This window comes from Aquarana catesbeiana, linkage group LG08, assembly GCF_042186555.1.
Source record: "Aquarana catesbeiana isolate 2022-GZ linkage group LG08, ASM4218655v1, whole genome shotgun sequence".
Classification (NCBI taxonomy): domain Eukaryota; kingdom Metazoa; phylum Chordata; class Amphibia; order Anura; family Ranidae; genus Aquarana; species Aquarana catesbeiana.
In genome coordinates, this window is record NC_133331.1 from 242,619,223 (window position 1) to 242,638,944 (window position 19,722).

General features: G+C 40.6%; 1 protein-coding gene across 1 annotated transcript in view; it reads left to right on the forward strand.

The window, feature by feature from the left end:
* PRPF19 (pre-mRNA processing factor 19) overlaps positions 1 to 19,722 on the forward strand; it is a 498,552-nt gene that overhangs the window by 446,077 nt on the left and 32,753 nt on the right. The window contains exon 15 of the mRNA XM_073596965.1: positions 6,758 to 6,863. Within this exon, the coding sequence (XP_073453066.1) occupies positions 6,758 to 6,863 (106 nt within the window). The remainder of the gene's footprint in view (positions 1 to 6,757; positions 6,864 to 19,722) is intronic.

A 19,722-nucleotide genomic window follows, 5' to 3' on the forward strand; every position in this document is an offset into this window, starting at 1 on the left:
ATGCTCCTTGCACAGAATCTGAAATATTACAAATAATTAAATCACTCAAGACATCTACGGCACCAGGCCCAGATGGTTTCTCCTCCTCATACTATAAAAAATTTGCTCCACTTTTAATCCCACATCTTAAAAATCTCTACAATCATGTACTTAATGGTGGTCATTTCCCTGACGAAATGCTTCTTGCCAACCTCTCACTTATCCCCAAACCATTCAAAGACCACTCTCTTCCCCAAAACTACTGCCCTATTTCGGTTCTCAATAATGATTTAAAGATATTCGGTAGAATTCTATCAGATAGACTAGCCTTAGTGATCCCAAATTTAATACACATTGACCAAACTGGGTTTATCCCGAATCGCCAGATTGTAGATAATATCAGACTAGTAACGAACATAATACAAGATGCAAATCTATACTCCAAACAATTATGCCTCCTCAGTTTAGATATCCACAAGGCTTTTGACAGTGTCAGCTGGCCCTATCTTAACTACTTATTACCTAAGTATGGTATCTCAGATAAATTTCTACAAGGTTTCAATGCATTATACCATGCCCCCCACACTAGAATCAAAATTCCTGGTCATAACTCAGAATTTTTCCCACTTAGTAAAGGAACTAGACAAGGCTGCCCCCTTTCACCTCTATTATTTGCCCTTGCGATTGAACCATTAGCCCAAAAAATCAGAAACAATATTGATATAAAAGGATACACTAAGGATATTAATGAATTCAAAATTAGCTTATATGCCGATGATGCTCTTATATTCCTCACAGAACCCCATACATCCATCCCTTCTCTCCTTAAAGAACTCAACTCCTTTCACTCCCTTTCAGGTCTTAAAATCAATACCACTAAATGCACAGCCATGCCAATCAACTATAGCCAAAGTGTTCAAAATCTATTGTCTAACAATTTCCCATTCATATGGAATACCAAGTCTTTTAGATATCTTGGTATTAATATAACCCCTACACATAACCTACTATATAAATCTAACTACATCCCACTATTCTCTCAAATCACATCCCTCCTAACGGCCTGGTCCTCTTTCCACATATCCCTTCTAGGAAGGATATGTGCCGTTAAAATGACAATCCTCCCTAAACTTCTATATTACTTTCGAGCACTCCCCATTAATGTCCCAAAATCTAAATTATTATATATTCAAAGAATGATAAACAAGTTTGTCTGGTAAAAAACCTAGATGCAGTTACGTCCTTATGCACAGACCTCAAACATCAGGAGGCTTTGGCCTCCCTAATATCTGGCTATACTTTTTGGCAGCCAGACTAACCCAACTTTCACAATGGTTCACTCCCTCCCAGATAACCCCTTGGAAAAAATTTGAATCCACATCTATTCTCCCACTTCACTTACAAGGAATACTATGGTCTAACATCACATCTTACAAAAGACTTCTTAAATACAACATTATAGTTGCTCAATCTTTCCAACTATGGAATAAATACAAAGATACCTTCAAACTCTCTTCTAAAATTCCACCCTTAGCCTCCTTTCTGGGAGATCCCAGATTTTCCACGGCATATAACAATAGATCCTCCTTTTCCCTATGGATTAACAAGAATTTACTCTCAAGTCCCTTCAATCAAAATGGGAGTTTCCCCCTTTTTTATTCCTACAATCCACCCATGGTCTTCCAACATCTGAACTTCATAACTACCGTCTTATTAAATCCTTTTATAATAAATTTTTTGCTCTCACAACATCCAGTATCAACACCACATTTGAACATATTTGTATCTCCTTATCAGATGATAGAGGCCTTATTTCAAGAATCTATCATTACCTAAATAACTTTGAAGCACCAGACAAATCAACACAGATGCTAAAATGGGAATCAGACATGGCGACTACATTCAGCATTGAGGAGTGGTCCTCCATGTCTGAAAATCTCCGTAAATGTAATAAAGCCATCTCTTTCAGAGAAACCCCTCTTAAATTATTCACTAGATGGTACCTAACCCCTTCCAAACTTCATACATATTACCCTTCTGTCTCCCCAAATTGTTTTAGGGGATGCCCAGAACCAGGTACCCTTTTACATACTTTCTGGGAATGCAAACATATCAAACAAATCTGGCTCAAAGCTACAGATTTCTTGGAATCCTCTTCCCAACAAAAAATTACACTCACCCCCCAAGCTTGTCTTTTATATACCAAATATTCCCACTCCATGCATGAGATTATTCCACTCATTGTGCAGCTCCATCCATTGGATGATTGCATATAATTGGAAGACAAACAATTTACAATGGTAGCAAGTCAGCACAAGAATGGAATCAATTAAGATCTCGGAATGGATCTACCACACCCTCAATGATTCAACAAATATTCATAAAAAAAAGTGGTCTTACTGGAAGGTAACTTAACAGACTTTATTGCAATATTACATATGAAAATGTACTACTGTATGACTATTACCTTTCATTTGTTTTTGATTCACCATCATACCTCCTCCCCACATGTCAATGTTTATTAATGTTTATTCATATATTCTGTAACATGAATATCCTTTATTTTTTTGTAATCTAATCTTCCAAATAAAACTTTTGTAAACAAAAAAGAAGATTGCCAAGACCCTGAAACTGAGCTGCAGCTTGGTGACCAAGACCATACAGCGGTTTAACAGGACAGGTTCGCCTCAGAACAGACCTCACCATGGTGGACCAAAGGAGTTGAGAGCACGTGCTCTCGTCATATCCAGAGGCTGCCTTCGGAAAATAGACGTATGAGTGCTGCCAGCATTGCTACAGATGTTGGGGGGGGGGGGGGGGGGGGGAGATCAGCCTGTCAGTGCCCAGACCATACACTGCATCAGTGCCTAGACACTGCATCAAATTGGTCTGCATGGCTGTCGTCCCAGAAGGAAGCCCCTTCTAAAGATGCACAAGAAAGCCCGCAAACAGTTTGCTGAAGACAAGCAGACTAAGGACATGGCTTACTGGAACAATGTTCTGTGGTCTGATGAGACCAAGATAAACTTATTTGGTTGAGATGGTGTCAAGTGTGTGTGGTGGCAACCAGGTGAGGAGTCCAATGACCCGTGTGTCTTGCCTACAGTCAAGCATCGTGGTGGGAGTGTCATGGTCTGGGGCTGCATAAGTGCTGCCGGCACTGGGGAGCTACAGTTCACTGAGGGAACCATGAATGCCAAAATGTACTGTGACATACTGAAGCGGAGCATGATTCCCACCCTTCGGAGACTGGGCCGCAGGGCAGTATTCCAGCATAACGACCCCCAAACACATCTCCAAGTTGACCACTGCCTTGCTAAAGAAGCTGAGGGTAAAGGTGATGGACTGGCCAAGCATGTCTCCAGACCTAAACCCTATTTAGCATCTGTGGGGCATCCTCAAACGCAAGGTGGAGGAGCACAAGGTCTCTAACGTCCACCAGCTCTGATGTCGTCATGGAGGAGTGGAAGAGGTCTCCAGTGGCAACCTGTGACGCTCTGGTGAACGCCATGCCCAAGAGGGTTAAGGCAGTGCTGAAAAAGAACGGTGGCCACACAAATTGACACATTGGGCTCAATTTGGACATTTTCACTTAGGGATGTACTCACTTTTGTTACCAGTGGTATAGACATTAAAAGCTGTGTGTTGAGTTACAAATTTATACCGTTGTACAAGCTGTACCCGCACTACTTTGCATTGTAGCAAAGTGTCAGTTCTTCAGTGATGTCACATGAAAAGATGTAATAAAATATTTACAAAAATCTGAGGGGTGTACACATTTTTGTGAGATACTGTGTGTGTATTTATTATTCTTTTTATATTTATTTTATTTTTCACTTTTGGTACCTTGTACCTTAAAAAATTTGGCTCCACCCATTCCTTTTTGGGGAGTGATGATTTGTGCGTGTCTGTATTCATGCACCTGAACATAGATGGGCTGGTCTGCTTAGCTCTGAGGAAGGGGGTGTGCCAGCATAGTGGGATGCCAAGGGAGACGTGTCTCGTCTTGCTCACACGCTTTAACTTGTTGGACTTTTGTGAGTATTCATTTTTACCAGTTTTACATTTTTTTTGTATTTTTTTTTTTTTTTTTTTTTTTTTTTTTTTTTTTTTTTTTTTTTTTTTTACAGTAATGCACTAGGTGCTTGTGCTTTCCTGTTTGTTTCTTTCTAGTTGCTGGCTCTACACTGGCGTGATCAGGCACACTGTGGCTGGCTGCACTGGTATAGTGACACTGTGAACTAAGAAAAAATAATAAATGCTGCACAACACCTTTGTGTTATCCCCACTTGGCTACTGTGAGTGCTCCCATAGTAAATGTAATAATGGGTAAATAACACTACTATAAATCAACATAAATACTCAAAACAACCAGTCTCACAGGGATTTGTAGTTGTGTCCATTTACCAATTGCACAGCATTTTATATTTATTGGTTTAGCTCATATTTATGTGGGAACACATGGTGTGAGCAGCAACAACTTAAGAGGTCAAGTCTTTACTAGCAGGTGTGCGCATAATTCCACTTATTATCAATAGTGACACTGTACTGGTGTGTCTGCAATCGGGGACACTGCAGCTAGCTGAACTGGCGGGCGACACTGTACTGGTGTGGCTAGTGATCAGGGACGCTGGCTGCACTAGCAATACAGTGTTACCAGAGTAGCCAGCCAGTGTTCCTGATCACTAGCCACCCCCTGTAGAGGGTCACTGTGGTCCGTGTGACACTACTGTGAAAGAAGAAAAACTGTTGCTGATATCTAGGGAAACACTTTGTTTCCTCTCACAACCAATTGGTGTGTGAGTAAACTGAGCACTGGCTGCAACATGCAGCCTTAGTTTACAAGTGTGATCGCTAAATTGGTCACAGCAATCACATGGTATAGTGGCAATTTTGTTGGCCCTGTAACCCACTCTGTAAACTACTGTGCTCAAAGAACACAGGGCACACACAAGAGCCACGCGTGGGAGGATGTTTTAAAAAGTCTTACTGCCCTCAGCATATTGGCTGTTCATATTAATAACAGCCATGTGGGACAGTGGAAGGATGTTTTAAAACGTCTTACTGCCCTCAGCATACTGGCTGTTCATATGAATAAGAAAAATGTTAACCCAGGGATCCTCAAACTATGGCCCTCCAGCTGTTGCAGAACTACACATCCCACAAGGCATTGTAAAACTCTGACATTCACAGACATGACTAGGCATGATGGGAATTGTAGTTCCTGAACACCTGGAGGGCCGCAGTTTGAAGACCCCTGTGTTAACCAATGCAATACAGAGGCTGCCTTGCTTACCTCTCCCTCTGAAAATACTGGTTTCCTGGCTGCCATAATGGCAAAGAAATGTTTTTATTACATTTCTTGTGAGAATTGTGTAGGTTAGGGAATCTTACTTTACCTTTTAATATCTACGTAAGTGACTCAAAGTATTAAAGCCAGGGTACTGGTGTTCTAGGGGCAAAGTACCCCCATCTTTTATGTAGAATTATATTATATTTTTAATAATTTACCTGTAAACCCTCTTTTAGGGCCAGTTCACACCATATGCAGTCCAGTGCGTTTTTTTTTCTGCATCAAACGCATGGAAAGTAGGTTATATGGTTTTCAATGGCATTGTTCACACCAGTGCTTGTAATTCCAGTTCCAGAAAAAAAAGTAGAACATGCTGCATTTTTCCTGCACTGGAGTGTACTTGAACGCTGTAAAACGCACCAAAAACACTGGAACACACACACGTCCTTATTTAAGGTTAAAAAAAAGGGGGGTGTTTTGCTTGCGTCTATCTAGCAAGGTTACTCTGTGGTATAAGCAAGGAAGCTGAGATTTCTGCAGTGTGTAAATGTGCTTTACTATACAAAGATGCTGTACATACAAAACACTATTACAATATTAGGAATTCAATACAAGACTGACAGATATCTATAACAAGCAAAATGTCTAGCACAGCTTATGGTCTATAACAGTACAAATACACTGAAACCTTACTTATCTTCTGTTACTGTATGTTCGTGATCTCCATTGGCAACGATTCTCCTGGAGCATCAGGCAAGTTTCTTCTATCATGAGTGGCTTCTGATGTTACAGCATGATGGTGTGTGTGTGTGTGTGTGTGTGTGTGTGTCTGTCCCTACTCACCCCTTTTATGTGTCAGGCTGTTTACCATAGTTGCCAAACAGAAAACATACCTGTTTACTGTAGCTGTAGAAACAAAGGACTGTTGCAAACTGTCAATTGAATACAAAAATGGTATCTACATACCATTGTCTAATCAAGCCAACACCTGACAGCAATGTAACAGTCATTCTTTCAGTTTTAGGGCTGAAAGAACCTCAGACAAGTACATTTCTTGTTTACTGTAGCTATAGAGACAATAGCCTGTTAATTGAACTGTCAATTGAATACAACAATGATATTTACCCCCATTGTATAAAACGGCATTTGTTTGAGAAATCTACTCAAGCCAAAAACTGATAATATCTCTGACCAGCCACTATTGTGTAATGTTATTTCCCATGTATCGGAAGTCTGATTAATAAAAAAAAAAATCATATTGTAACAAACGCAACACAGGGAGGCGCACTGGACTGCAATAAAATCGCACCAAAAATACACTGGAACGCACACGCAGAAAAGCATTTGGAATGCTTCCGGACTGCGTTTCTATGGTGTGAACTGGCCCTCAAGATATTTTCTGTACGGTTTTCCTGTGTAGCATTTAGATCGTGACATTTTTCTTTTGTATATATGTTCCTCATGCTTTAATTTTTCTCTATACAGGTTCGATCTCTTGTGTTTGATCAGAGTGGTACTTACCTTGCTGTTGGAGGCACTGATATACAGGTTTATATCTGCAAGCAGTGGGCAGAAGTTTTGCATTTCACAGGTCAGTTTTATTTGCTAATCCAGGTTTGCTTTTAAAGGTAACTGCAGTAAATCGTGCCATTTTGCTAGTCAAAAAGGCCATTCAAACTCTTTTTTGAATTTTTATAAATGTTATTTTCTATTTATATGTAGTACAACCTCTGTACTACATATAAGTGGGGGAATAATCAGGGAGAGAATTCCTTTCTTTTTGGATGGTGGCATGCATAATTAACCACTTGCCTATTAAGCACTTTAACCCCCTTCCTGCTCAGGCCAGTTTTCAGCTTTCAGTGCTGTCGCACTTGAATAATTGCGCAGTCATACAACGCTGTACCCATATGACATTTTTTTATGATTTTTTTTTTCACACAAATAGAGCTTTTTTATTGGTGGTATTTAATCACCACTGGATTTTTTATTTTTTGCTAATAAAATGAAAAAAGACCAAAAATTTTGTTAAAAAAAAAAATTTTCTTATAAAATTTTGCAAACAGGTATTTTTCCTCCACTGATGTGTGCTGATGAGGCGGCACTGGTGGGCATTAATGGGCAGTACTGATGGACACTGAAAGGCGGCACTGATTGTAATTGTAGATGTCCCCTTTCTGTTTCAATAATTTTTATTCAAGTTTAACAAATGGCCAACGTGCAATAGTTACGCCCACTCAGGGGCTAGCATTGACATTTATTGCACAGGTTAGCCAAAAAATTAGCCAAAAGAGGCAATGTAAACAAAGAAGAAAATGAGAACTAACACTGCAGCAGAGGCTAGGCCTGTTTCATAATTCCACCAGGAGATGTCCCCTTTTATACTTTCCGGTTGCCATCTCTCTTCACTCTGTGACAGCATGACTAAAGGAATGCTGACAACCGGCAAGTGTGCTTACATTGTGATCAACTGTGATTGAACATAGCTGATCATGGGGTAAAGGGGCGCTGTTATTTTCCCTTTACCTGATCACAGAGCACCCTGCTGCAGGCCCAGTTTGGGAGGATGTTAATACATGCTCCCTGAACTGGACGACCGCACTGTATCCGTCATTCAGCTATCGGTAATTGCAGATCTTATAGTGTTGAATGTCAGGCATGCTTATACTCTTCAATAAGTCACTCGCCGAGAAGTATGAGCTTTATGAGTCCTGGCTATACATTTGAATACATTAGCTTCACATCCTTTCTGGATCAATGACTGGGTGCGGTCGTCATCTTTGGGAGCATGTTCCGTCCGTTTTTAGAGTGGAACATGTAACATGTTCTCGCTGCTATAGCTTCTCCCCAATCCGCCGCCTCTAGTGACAGCAAGCCAGGGATCTTAATAATCTTTCTTCATAAATTTAGGTCAAAATGGGTCAGTGCCAACGGCAGGCAGAGTCAACGCTGCTATTGTATGTTGGTAATAAGGAAAACTGTTGGCGTTACACTGGTCTGCTGACACTGCGACTGATGTGGTGATCAGGAAAACTGTTGCTGACTGCACTGATCTGGTGTAGCAGCAGTCAGGAACACTACCTGCTCTGCTGTGGTGCAGTGATCAGAGACACCAACTAACTGCACTATTAGAGCTCGCTTACACTTAAGGTTGCACACCAGTGCAGTGTCAGTATGGTAATATTGTACTACTCTGCTGTGTATTGATCAGAGACAGACTGTTGCACTGGCATACAATGTCATCGGTGCAGCAACCAACAGATGACAGAGCCGTGCAGTGTTACTTACCATTGATAGACACTTTACTGCTGGGAGGGGGTGATCTTTCTTTTCCTTTTCGTTTTTATTTGTTCTTTTTGACTGCATAGTACAGCCTGCACTAAACATTCAGTTCAGCTGGTCACTGAGAAGGAAAGTTCCAAAGGCTGCCTTTGTTAACATGTGTCGCTGTCATTGGCCCTGTACACATCGATCTGTCATCTTCTGTGCCCAGAGAACATACAGTATGTGTATATGTGTGTGTGTGTATGTGTGTATATGTATGTGTGTGTGTGTATATATATATATATATATATATATATATATATATATATATATATATATATATATATACTTTATCGTACATCACGGGACACAGAGGTTCATAGTAATTACTAAGTGGGTTATATCTCACCTTCAGGTGCTGGACACTGGTGTAATCAATTACACAGGAAGTTTCCTCCCTATATAACCCCTCCCCTACAGGGAATACCTCATTTTTTTCGATAGTGTCTAAGGTGTTGGTCGGGGGTTAATGAGTGCTCCTAGATGGCCTGAACAGGGTCAGGGAGCTATGCTATCAGATCCATTCAAAGAGCCAAAACAAAAGCGAAAGTGGATGGTACTCAATACCGAAGAACGAGGTTTTGCCTGTAATGCTTCTCTTAGGAGAGCTGGGCCCTGAGATCCAGCACCTTGGTCACATTGCTATACCACAGGTTTGCTCTGGCAGGGCGCTATACATGGCCCAAGGCAGTGGACCCTACGTACAGAGGGGACCCCGTCCTTGAAGGTCTGGCATGACACCAACCCCTGTGATGGGTGAAGATTGGGTCGCTGTGATATTCCAGCAGTACTCTCCAGCAAGGAATGGTGAGTCTGCATTTGTTTGCAGTGTCTCTATTAAGAGAGCGATCTGACTGTCTGTCTGTTTCCCGGTGGTCACTGGGAGCAGTGTGCTGTTCTATTATGCTTGTACTCTGGCTCAGGCAGGCTGCTGTTTTTTCCCCAGCCACTAGAGGGCGCAGATTTGCTTCTAGCCTATTGTTTTTTAGGCAGGAAGAAGGGCAGCCATTACCATGTGCTGACAGGTCGGACGGCCTTGGAGACAGAACAGTGGGGTGTGAGTGCCAGCTTGGGAACAGGTACAGACAAGTCATGACTACATGCTGCATATTTTCTGCCTATCCATGGGGAATATACAAGCTGTAAGTAGTAGATACACCTCTGGATGATTAGCAGTTCACTTTAAAAGTGTTGTTTTCTGCTTGTGGGCATGAACAGCATAATACACGTGCTTGCAGTTTTGAAATGCATGTTGTTATATTACATGTTTGAAAGATTTGAGCATAGTGCATATGTGCTTGGTATCCTATAGGTATAAGTATAGGACCAACTGCAGTTGAGCAGGTGCTTGCTTGCTAAAAATCGCACAGTTGCTAAATACACAGATGCTGATATGCTTAGTTGCTAAAATCACACAGTTGCTAATAGGCACAGATGCTGATATGCACAGTTGCTAAAATTGCACAGTTGCTAGTACGCACAGATGCTGATATGCACAGTTGCTAAAATCGCACAGTGCTAGTACGCACAGATGCTGATATGTACAGTTGCTAAAATCTCACTGTTGCTAGTACGCAAAGATGCTGATATGTACACTTGCTGCAATCGCACAAGTTGCTAACATAGATGTTGAATTGCACAGTCGCTAAGATCGCACAGTTGCTTAAAAAGCACAGATGCTGAAATACACAGTGGCTGGATCGCACAGTGCTAGATCGCACAGTTGCTGCTTAAACAGGTTGCATAAAGATACATGGTCATGCGTGTACAAAATGCATGTTTGTGTTATATATATATATATATATATATATATATATATATCCAAATGCACAGTTGCTGGTGCGCATTGTTGCTAACACACAAACAGTTAAATTGCATGATTGTGGAAACGCACGTTGCCGGAGGATAACTTCCTCTTTACTAGTCCACATGTTTGCATAGAATACCTGAGTTTCTAATGTACATCATGTAGGTAAAACAAGTAACAGAACATGTTTTTATTGATCGCATAAAGATGCATGTTTTCTGTTGGTATGGAGACCAGTCCTGAAGGAGACCACTGCCCAGGGGAAGTGGTCAAGCTCAGAGAGCCTGGACTGTCAACATTCTAGAGCTTCCGATGGCATGTCTGGCTTAACGGCCTGGGCGTTTAAATTACAGGATTGTTCTGTCAAAGTACAATCCGACAATGCCACATCAGTAATTTACTTCAGTTACCAAGGAGGCTCTAGAAGCCACACAGCCAGAGGGAAGGTCATGTTCTGGTTTGGGAAGAGGAGCTTGTACCTTGCCTAGCGACAATCTTCATATCGTGAAATGGAGAATTGACAGGCGGTTCTCTGGAGCCATCAACAATTGTTCCCGGGAGAATGGCCTCTGCACCCCGACTTTTTTCTGCCCAGATAAGTTTTGGGCGTCCAGGTTCAACAAGAAGTTGGACAGCTTTGTGTCAAGGGCTAGGGATCCACTCACATATGTGACAGATGCCTTAGTGACCCAGTGGAATCAGTTTTTTCACTGTTTTATACGTTCTCCCCAGTTCAGCTGCTTCCGCAGCTTCTACGCAGGATCAAAGTGGAAGGGAAGCCGGTAATACTACTAACCCAGCATGGCCCAGAAGATCCTGGTATGTAGGGATTGTAAGGTTGGCAGTAGCAAATCTGTGGACTCTTCCATCTAGTCCAGACTTGCTTTCGCAAAGGGCCGGTATTCCATCCGGCCTTAAAATTGCTAAATTTATTGGTCTGTCCATTAACCACTTCAATCCCTGAAGGATTTACCCTCTTCCTGACCAGAGCACTTTTGGCACTGCGTCGCTTTAACTGCTAATTGCACGGTCATGCAATGCTGTTCCCAAACAAAATTTGCGTCCTTTTCTTCCCACAAATAGAGCTTTCTTTTGATGGTATTTGATCACCTCTGCCGTTTTTATCTTTTGCGCTATAAAAGGAAAAAGACCAAAAATTTTGAAAAAAAACTATATTTTCTACTTTTTGTTATAAAAAAAAATCCAATAAACTCAATTTTAGTCATACATTTAGGCCAAAATGTATTCAGCCACATGTCTTTTGTAAAAAAAAATGTCAAGCATATATTTAATGGTTTGTAGTACATTACAGGGCAAACTTCTTACAGTTTGCGCAAAAGTTATAGCACCTACGAACTAGGGTACATTTTCAGGAATTTACACAGCCTTAAATTTTTTGGGAAGTAGACACCCCAAGGAAATTGCTGAGAGGCATGGTTGAGCCCATTGAATATTATTTTTTTTTTGTCCCAAGTGATTGAATAATGCCAAAAAAAAAAAATTACAAAAAGTTGTCACTAAATGATATATTGCTCACACAGGCCATGGGCATATGTGGAATTGCACCCCAAAATACATTCAGCTGCTTCTCCTGAGTATGGGGATATCACATGTGTAGGTCTTTTTGGGAGCCCAGCTGCGTACGGGGCCCCGAAAACCAAGCACCGCCTTCAGGATTCCTGAGGGCCTAAATTTTTGATTTCACTCCTCACTACCTATCATAGTTTTGAAGGCCATAAAATGCCAAGGTGGCACAAAACCCCCCAAATGACCCCATTTTGGAAAGTAGACACCCCAAGCTATTTGCTGAGAGGCATGGTGAGTATTTTGCAGCTCTCATTTGTTTTTGAAAATGAAAGACAAGAAACTTTTTTTTTTTTTTTTTTTTTTCAATTTTCAAAACTTTGTGACAAAAAGTGAGGTCTGCAAAATACTCACTATACCTCTCAGCAAATAGCTTGGGGTGTCTACTTTCCAAAATAGGGTCATTTGAGGGGGGTTTTGCCACCTGGGCATTCCATGGCCTCCGAAACTGTGATAGGCAGTGAAGAGTGAAATCAAAAATTTACACCCTTAGAAAGCCTGAAGGCGGTGCTTGGTTTTCGGGGTCCCGTACGCGGATAGGCTCCCAAAAAGTCTCACACATTTGGTATCCCCGTTCTCAGGAGAAGCAACAGAATGTATTTTGGGGTGTAATTTCACATATTCCCATGGCATGTTTGAGCAATATATCATTTAGTGACAACTTTATGCAAAAACTGAACTGTCCTGGCATTTTATGCACAACATTTAGAAGCTTATGTCACACATCACCCACTCTTCTAACCACTTGCAGACAAAGCCCTTTCTGACACTTTTTGTTTACATGAAAAAATTATTTTTTTTGCAAGAAAATTACTTTGAACCCCCAAACATATATTTTTTTTAAAGCAAATGCCCTACAGATTAAAATGGTGGGTGTTTCATTTTTTTTTTTCACACAGTATTTGCGCAGCGATTTTTCAAACACATTTTTTAGAGAGAAAACACACTTTTTTAAATTTTAATGCACTAAAACACACTATATTGCCCAAATGTTTGATGAAATAAAAAAGATGATCTTAGGCCGAGTACATGGATTCCAAACAATGACATGCTTTAAAATTACAAACAAACGTGCAGTGGCGACAAACAGAATACATTTTTAAAAGACTTTACAGGTTACCACTTTAGATTTACAGAGGAGGTCTACTAAAATTACTGCCCTCGATCTGACCTTCGCGGTTATACCTCACATGCATGGTGCAATTGCTGTTTACATTTGACGCCAGACTGACGCTTATTTTTAAACTGTTCCTTTCATTTTTTTTTTTTTTTTATCATTTTTATTATCTCAGGGAAGGTAAATATCCCCTATTATAGCAATAGGTAGTGACAGGTACTATATATATATATATATATATATATATATATATATATATATATATATATATATATATATATATATATATATATATATATATATATATATATATATATACACACCGACGCATGGGGGCATCCTCCCACAAAAGTTAGGAGCAAATCGCTCCTCCGCCCTCTGCTGCCCCCATGCTTCGGCATATATGCTGAAGTATGTAACTGTGGTGGTGAAATCACGTCCGACAGCGCTAGAGTCACGGCTTTATGTATCGTGGGAGCAAACGCTGTTGCTGTCAAGATAAATAAATCCTCTCTGCAGCTGAATGGCGTACCTGAAAACAAAAAAATGGTTAACAATAAAACACAGTAAACAGTAAAGTATAAAAAAATCGCATATCTGAAAAGCAAACATGGTAAAACATAATAGCAATAAAACATTGCAGAATAGAATACAGTAAAAAAGGGCAGAACAATAGAGAGAATAGAGAGAACAATAAAACAACTATTTTTATTTTTCTTTATTTTATATTTTTTTTGTTTTTATTTTTTTTCACAATTTTTTTTGTAACTATAACTTTTGTAACTGGTACCAGGTTCGGGTCTCTCTAAATGCGATGGCATCTTGGGAGACCCTATGTTAGTGTGCCTAGTCTGTGCAGTGCTGTACCCTACGCTAATACTCAACTAGTGAATGGTAGCGTTCAAAACATTCACCAATGCAAAGACCAGGATTGTCAGGACAGGAGGGACAATAATACTGGGTGTCACACCTATATCCGCGCTTGCTGCAGACACGACATCTTTTTGGGGGGCTCGTTGGGTAGGGGTACTCGAGAGGACATACAGAAAATGCCTCTCATGCAGCCGGCTTACTGCATTTGGTTGGGGAAGGTGAGGTGGAGCACCGTCTGGAAACAGAAGGGCTCTGACGATCTCTTCCTGGAATTTAAAATAGAAAAGATAGGGAGGAACTAGTGTTTGAGTTTTTCCTGGGGGTTTCTGCCACATCCCATGTATAAGGAAGAAAACCAAAATAGGTATGTGCCCCAAGGGGGATATTATGGGCAGTATATCACCAGAAAAGAATTTTTAGGTGCAAAATAGAGTACAATGAGATTATATTAAAAAATGATCAAAAAGTTTTTGTTTACAAAATATACAAAATACATACAACATAGAATAAGTATAAGATCAAAGAGGTGAAGAAGACAATAATTGATTAGAATCCAACTGCTATGGTGTTGCGATAGGCCACCCCAGTAGACTCAAGGGTCAGCTAACTGGAGTGGAAATAAAACACCACAAGGCACCCTACATGTTTCAGAATGGCATAGAAAGACTCAGTTCTTTCTATAATGTATGTTTCCTTCCTCAGGGGTTTCAAAGAGGCAGTTTGATGTATTTCTAAAAAAGGAAAAGTATGTATGAATATGTGTAAGTAAATATGTTGGCACCTACATATAACATAAAGAAGATTCAATTAAGAGTTTAAGAGACTGTTATCTTCCAACAAAGCACAAGGACATCATAAAATCCAATCCTGAACAAATATATGTGTGTATGTATACTCACAAAACATTTGTCTCTTCATTGTAAATACTGTACATAGAAATGTTGAGAGATGGGCTCCCACATCCTTGGGACCAAGGGGTTAATTTGCTTTTCACAAATCACTGACACACAAAGTAGTTGTTATTAAAAAGATGGAAAGGAAGTCGTGGGTGCTGTGCAGAATCAGCTTAGATGTCACCACCAAAAAAGACGGCAGGCCAGGGCTCACAAGAGCCACCTCTGATAGGCAGACTTAGCGTATGTCTAAAAAAGTAATAAAGGGAAATGCCTAGTAAGGAACACTGAGCTATTAAAAGATCCTTCCTTTGTATCTTGTAACAGAATATAGTGTAAAAAGTATATAGATGTATATCATCTTACAAAAGAGCAAGTATCAATGGGGCATAGATATTAGAAAGAAAGGGGAATTTAATTTCCATAACTGACCTTTAGTGGTTGGTTGCGCTCAAACACCCTGCAGAGAAAGTGAGCTCCTCTCAGCTATGTAGCAGAGGAGTGTGTGTGTTAAGTTAGGATTATATACCTAATGTTTGAGGGGTGGGTGAGCTGAGCAACCAATCAATAGCATTGAGGATGAATAAGAGCTCAGGTGGGAATGATAAGCTTGGATTGGAGATAGGTAGAGGGTTCCTAAAGACAATCAGCTGTGTGTATAAACATTGTGAAGCCAGCCCATCGTGGCTCCTCGGCCAGAGCGGCGACCGACGTCAGCGCGTCCTGGAACGCGGTGACATCAGACGTCTACAGAGGCCGCCGACACGGAAGGAGAGCAGCCTGACAGAATGTAGATGGGAAGGTTCCCAGTGCGCCGGCACGAGACACAAGGTCGGGCACATGCGCAACAGAGCTGCTAAAGAAATGCCTCCGTCCCCAAGATATGGAATCGGAGGCCTTTCCGTGTCGGGGAACACAGACGAGCCATCCTGGTGGGGACAACAGCGAAATCCGCACAATCGCAAACCCAGATATTATAATATGGTTGTAAAAGAAAAATATATTAAAAAATAGTAAATTTAGGGAAGAATTAAAGAGGCTAGCCAGTATATCTTGGACTGTCCGGACATGGGAATCTCATCTTTACAGTGGGGATGCAAGTGATAATTCCTAAAAGGGAAAACAATAACAAACATATGTAATTCCTATAGATGTCACAATGCAAGTATACATTTATATTTAACAGAGAAAGACAAATAGATCTAATAGATGTCACAATACAAAATAAACATTTATATTCAACAGTGTGGTACAGTATTTGATATCCTCTTTGTCTGAGAACACTTTTGTTATATCAAGGATGGACATCCATTTAGACCCAATTTACAACGGATAGATAGCATGATGAGATACACAGGCAAGTAACAGAAAAAGACAAAAATGGAGGGAAAGGAGGGGAATGGTAAGCAGTACAAGGAACTTCCAATTTTTTATAGTTCCTTATCATAACCTCCTGTGGAGAAACCTGGAAGAAATGGTTTCAAGTTAAATGCTTCGTTGAGGCCTGGTGGCATTGTCGCGTCAAGTCTTGATATCCAGCGGAGTTCCCGCTGTAGGAGGATCTTATTAAAGTCTCCCCCACGAGGACTTGGATGCAAGCGATCCAATACTAGTACAGAAATTTTGGGACAGATGCCACCATGTACCTGGGCTACGTGTCTGCCTAAGGGGAGGTCAGGGTCAGCTGACTGCATGGCCCTGAGATGGCGATAAATTCGTTGCCATAGTTTTTGTAGGGTTTTCCCCACGTAAAAGCAGTTACAATTGCATAGTAGTAAGTACACTACTCCTGTTGTTTGACAGTTTGAAAAATGTTTGGGCACAAAGTGCTTACCGTTTGGTAAGTATATATTCCTCCTTGTGTCCATGTACTTACAGTAGGCACAAGATCCACATTGGAATGTGCCCACTGCAGTACATGGATCACCTCTTTCCTGTCCCCTATATTCACTTTGAACTAATAGGTCTCCCACAGAAGTGGCACGTCTGTATGTAATTGGGGGTCTCGGGGGTACAAAGGGGCCTATAGTTGAATCGGAAGTCAGTAAGTGCCAATATTTTTGGCATATCTGTCTCACTTTGTTGTGATCGTTTGTGTAAGTCGTGATTATTCTGGAACTGACATCAGTGGTAGATTATTGTTTGGGAATTAATAGTTGGTATCTATCTTTCAAGTTGGCACGTTTGAAGGCCCTTTTGAGACATTTATGGCTATAGCCGCGCTGCTGTAATCGATTTTTTTAGTTTATTGGCCTCATGTTTAAAGTCTGAATAATTTGAGCAATTACGTTTTATTCTCAAATATTCACCATAGGGAATTGAATTAATTAATGGTTTGGGGTGAAAGCTGGAAGAATGTAATACCGTATTGCCAGCGGTGGGTTTCCTAAACAGTTTAGAAGATAGTATATTGGATTCATTGATTGAGATTTCAATGTCCAGGAAAGTGATGGTAGCCTTGTCAGATGTCATGGTGAATTTGAGATTGAACAAATTTTTATTTAATGCTTCTAGGCACTCATTGAGAAGAGATTGAGTGCCATCCCAGACGATGAAGATGTCATCTATGTACCTGTGCCACATAATGACGTGGCACAGGTACATAGAGAGACCCTCATCGCCAAAGATAGTCTTTTCCCATTCCACCAGGTACAGATTGGCGTATCCAGGGGCACAACAAGTGCCCATGGCTACGCCCTGTACCTGGAGGAAAAATCTTCCATCAAAGGAAAATATGTTGTGGTTGAGGATATAGTCTAAGGAATGAAGTATGAACTCGTTAAATGAAGCCTCATGGTGACTGGTTTGTGACAGAACCTTCTGGATGCAGGCCAGCCCTCTACAGTGGGGAATTGAGCTGTAGAGGGTCTCTACATCAATGGTTACAAGAGTACAATGATTCGGGATTTGGACATCCTGCAAAATTTGTAAAAGATGAATCGTGTCACGAATGTATGAGGGAATGGCCAAAACACAAGGTCTAATATGTTCATCTATGAGTCTAGACATGTTTTCCATAATTGATCCATTCCCAGAGAGAATTGGTCTCCCTGGGGGATCATTCATATTTTTATGTAGTTTGGGTAGTGCGTAAAATGTTGGTACGCGTGGGTGGGGAGTTCGAATGAATTCCCAAGTTTGTTTTGAGATAGTGTTGTTTTGGAATGCCTCATCTACAAATAGATAAAATTACTTATTAAATGCCTCCACTATATCAGTGCCCACTGGGCGGTACCAATCCCGATTTATAAGAATTTTGAAACACATTTTTTTATAGTGTTCATTGTCCATTAGGACAATGTTTCCCCCTTTATCACTCGGTTTAATGGTGGTGATGTGATTATTGGAAAGGTTGTATAAGGCTATTTTTTCTTTTTTTGTCAAATTAGGAGTATAAAGAGATGTGGGTTTGAGTGATTTTATCTCCTGAGACGTCATTTTCAAAAAGGTGGCCACACCATGATTAGAACTGGGAGCTGGGTACATGGAAGAGGCCTTTTTGAGGGAAGATTTTTTGGATTTGATGGGTGTGTCCCCATCCTCTCCCAAAAGAGCTTCCAGGTCTAAGGTATCTATTAGGTCTAGGGTCTCACTTTCTTGCAATAAGGAGTTTAGACTATCAAGGGCTTGTCGCTCACTAAATGTGCGGCAGCCTTCGTAGTCTTGTTTGTGTTTATCAAACATGCTTTTTAATAGTAACTTACGAGTGTTTAAATGTAAATTTTATAGCTGTAAACCTTTATAGCTGTAAATTTGTCTAATCTGTTATTCGGGCAAAAAGTGAGACCTTTAGAAAGCACTGAGGTTTCTTCTAGGGTGAGGGTATGTGAGGACAGAGTCACCACATCCAAAGAGGATGGTGCAGCTACAGGGGTCAAGGGTTTGGTAGTGCTTGGGAGTTCCCCTGGTTTTTTGGGAGAAATATTGATGGGATTTTACCTGAAGGTGTTGGTAGAGAGGTTTCCACTGATGGTATACCAGAGTCATTGACAGGTAACGATGTAGTTGTCATGGGACTTTGATCACCAACTGTAGTTTTGGAAATGTTTTTTTGGTATCATTGCCTAGGGGATGGTCGCCTTCCTGGGGTCTTAGGTTTTCTGTTACGTCCAGGTTGTTTGTACGAGGAATGTGAGATATTGGATGATATAGAGGAAGAATCAGATACATCTGAATGTTTAGGATAATGTCTTGGATTTCGTTTAAGACTTCTACTCCCTGGCTTTTGAGCCCATTTATAAGCCTTTCCTTCCTCAAATGCTTGTTTATCTCTGAGAAATTTATTCTCTTTTTTCAGAAGAATATTTTTATTGAAGAGTTCTACATGTGTTTTTAGTTTGTCATTAAGGTTTGAGAAGGAGGGGTGGACTTCTAGGGGTTTAATTTTAAAATAAATCTGATCTATGTTCACATCTATCTCCATCATGCGTCTCTGATATTCTTCCATAAGCAATTTCATCATCCCCACAGAACATAGTTTGAGATTTTGTTCCCAAGCTGTTTTAAATGTGGCACTTATATTGTCAAAGGAGGGGAAGATTTGAACTCGCAGTCCTAAGGGGTTTAGGTCGTCTTTAATGTAATCCTTGAAGCTTTGGATATGCCAATAGGTAAGCGATTTTTTTTCTCCAACCATTTGTTTAGGCTGGAGAACAAAAAGCTTAGTTCGGATTCACGGGATTCGTTTTGCCCATTTAGTGAGCAACAAGCCCTTGATAGTCTAAACTCCTTATTGCAAGAAAGTGAGACCCTAGACCTAATAGATACCTTAGACCTGGAAGCTCTTTTGGGAGAGGATGGGGACACACCCATCAAATCCAAAAAATCTTCCCTCAAAAAGGCCTCTTCCATG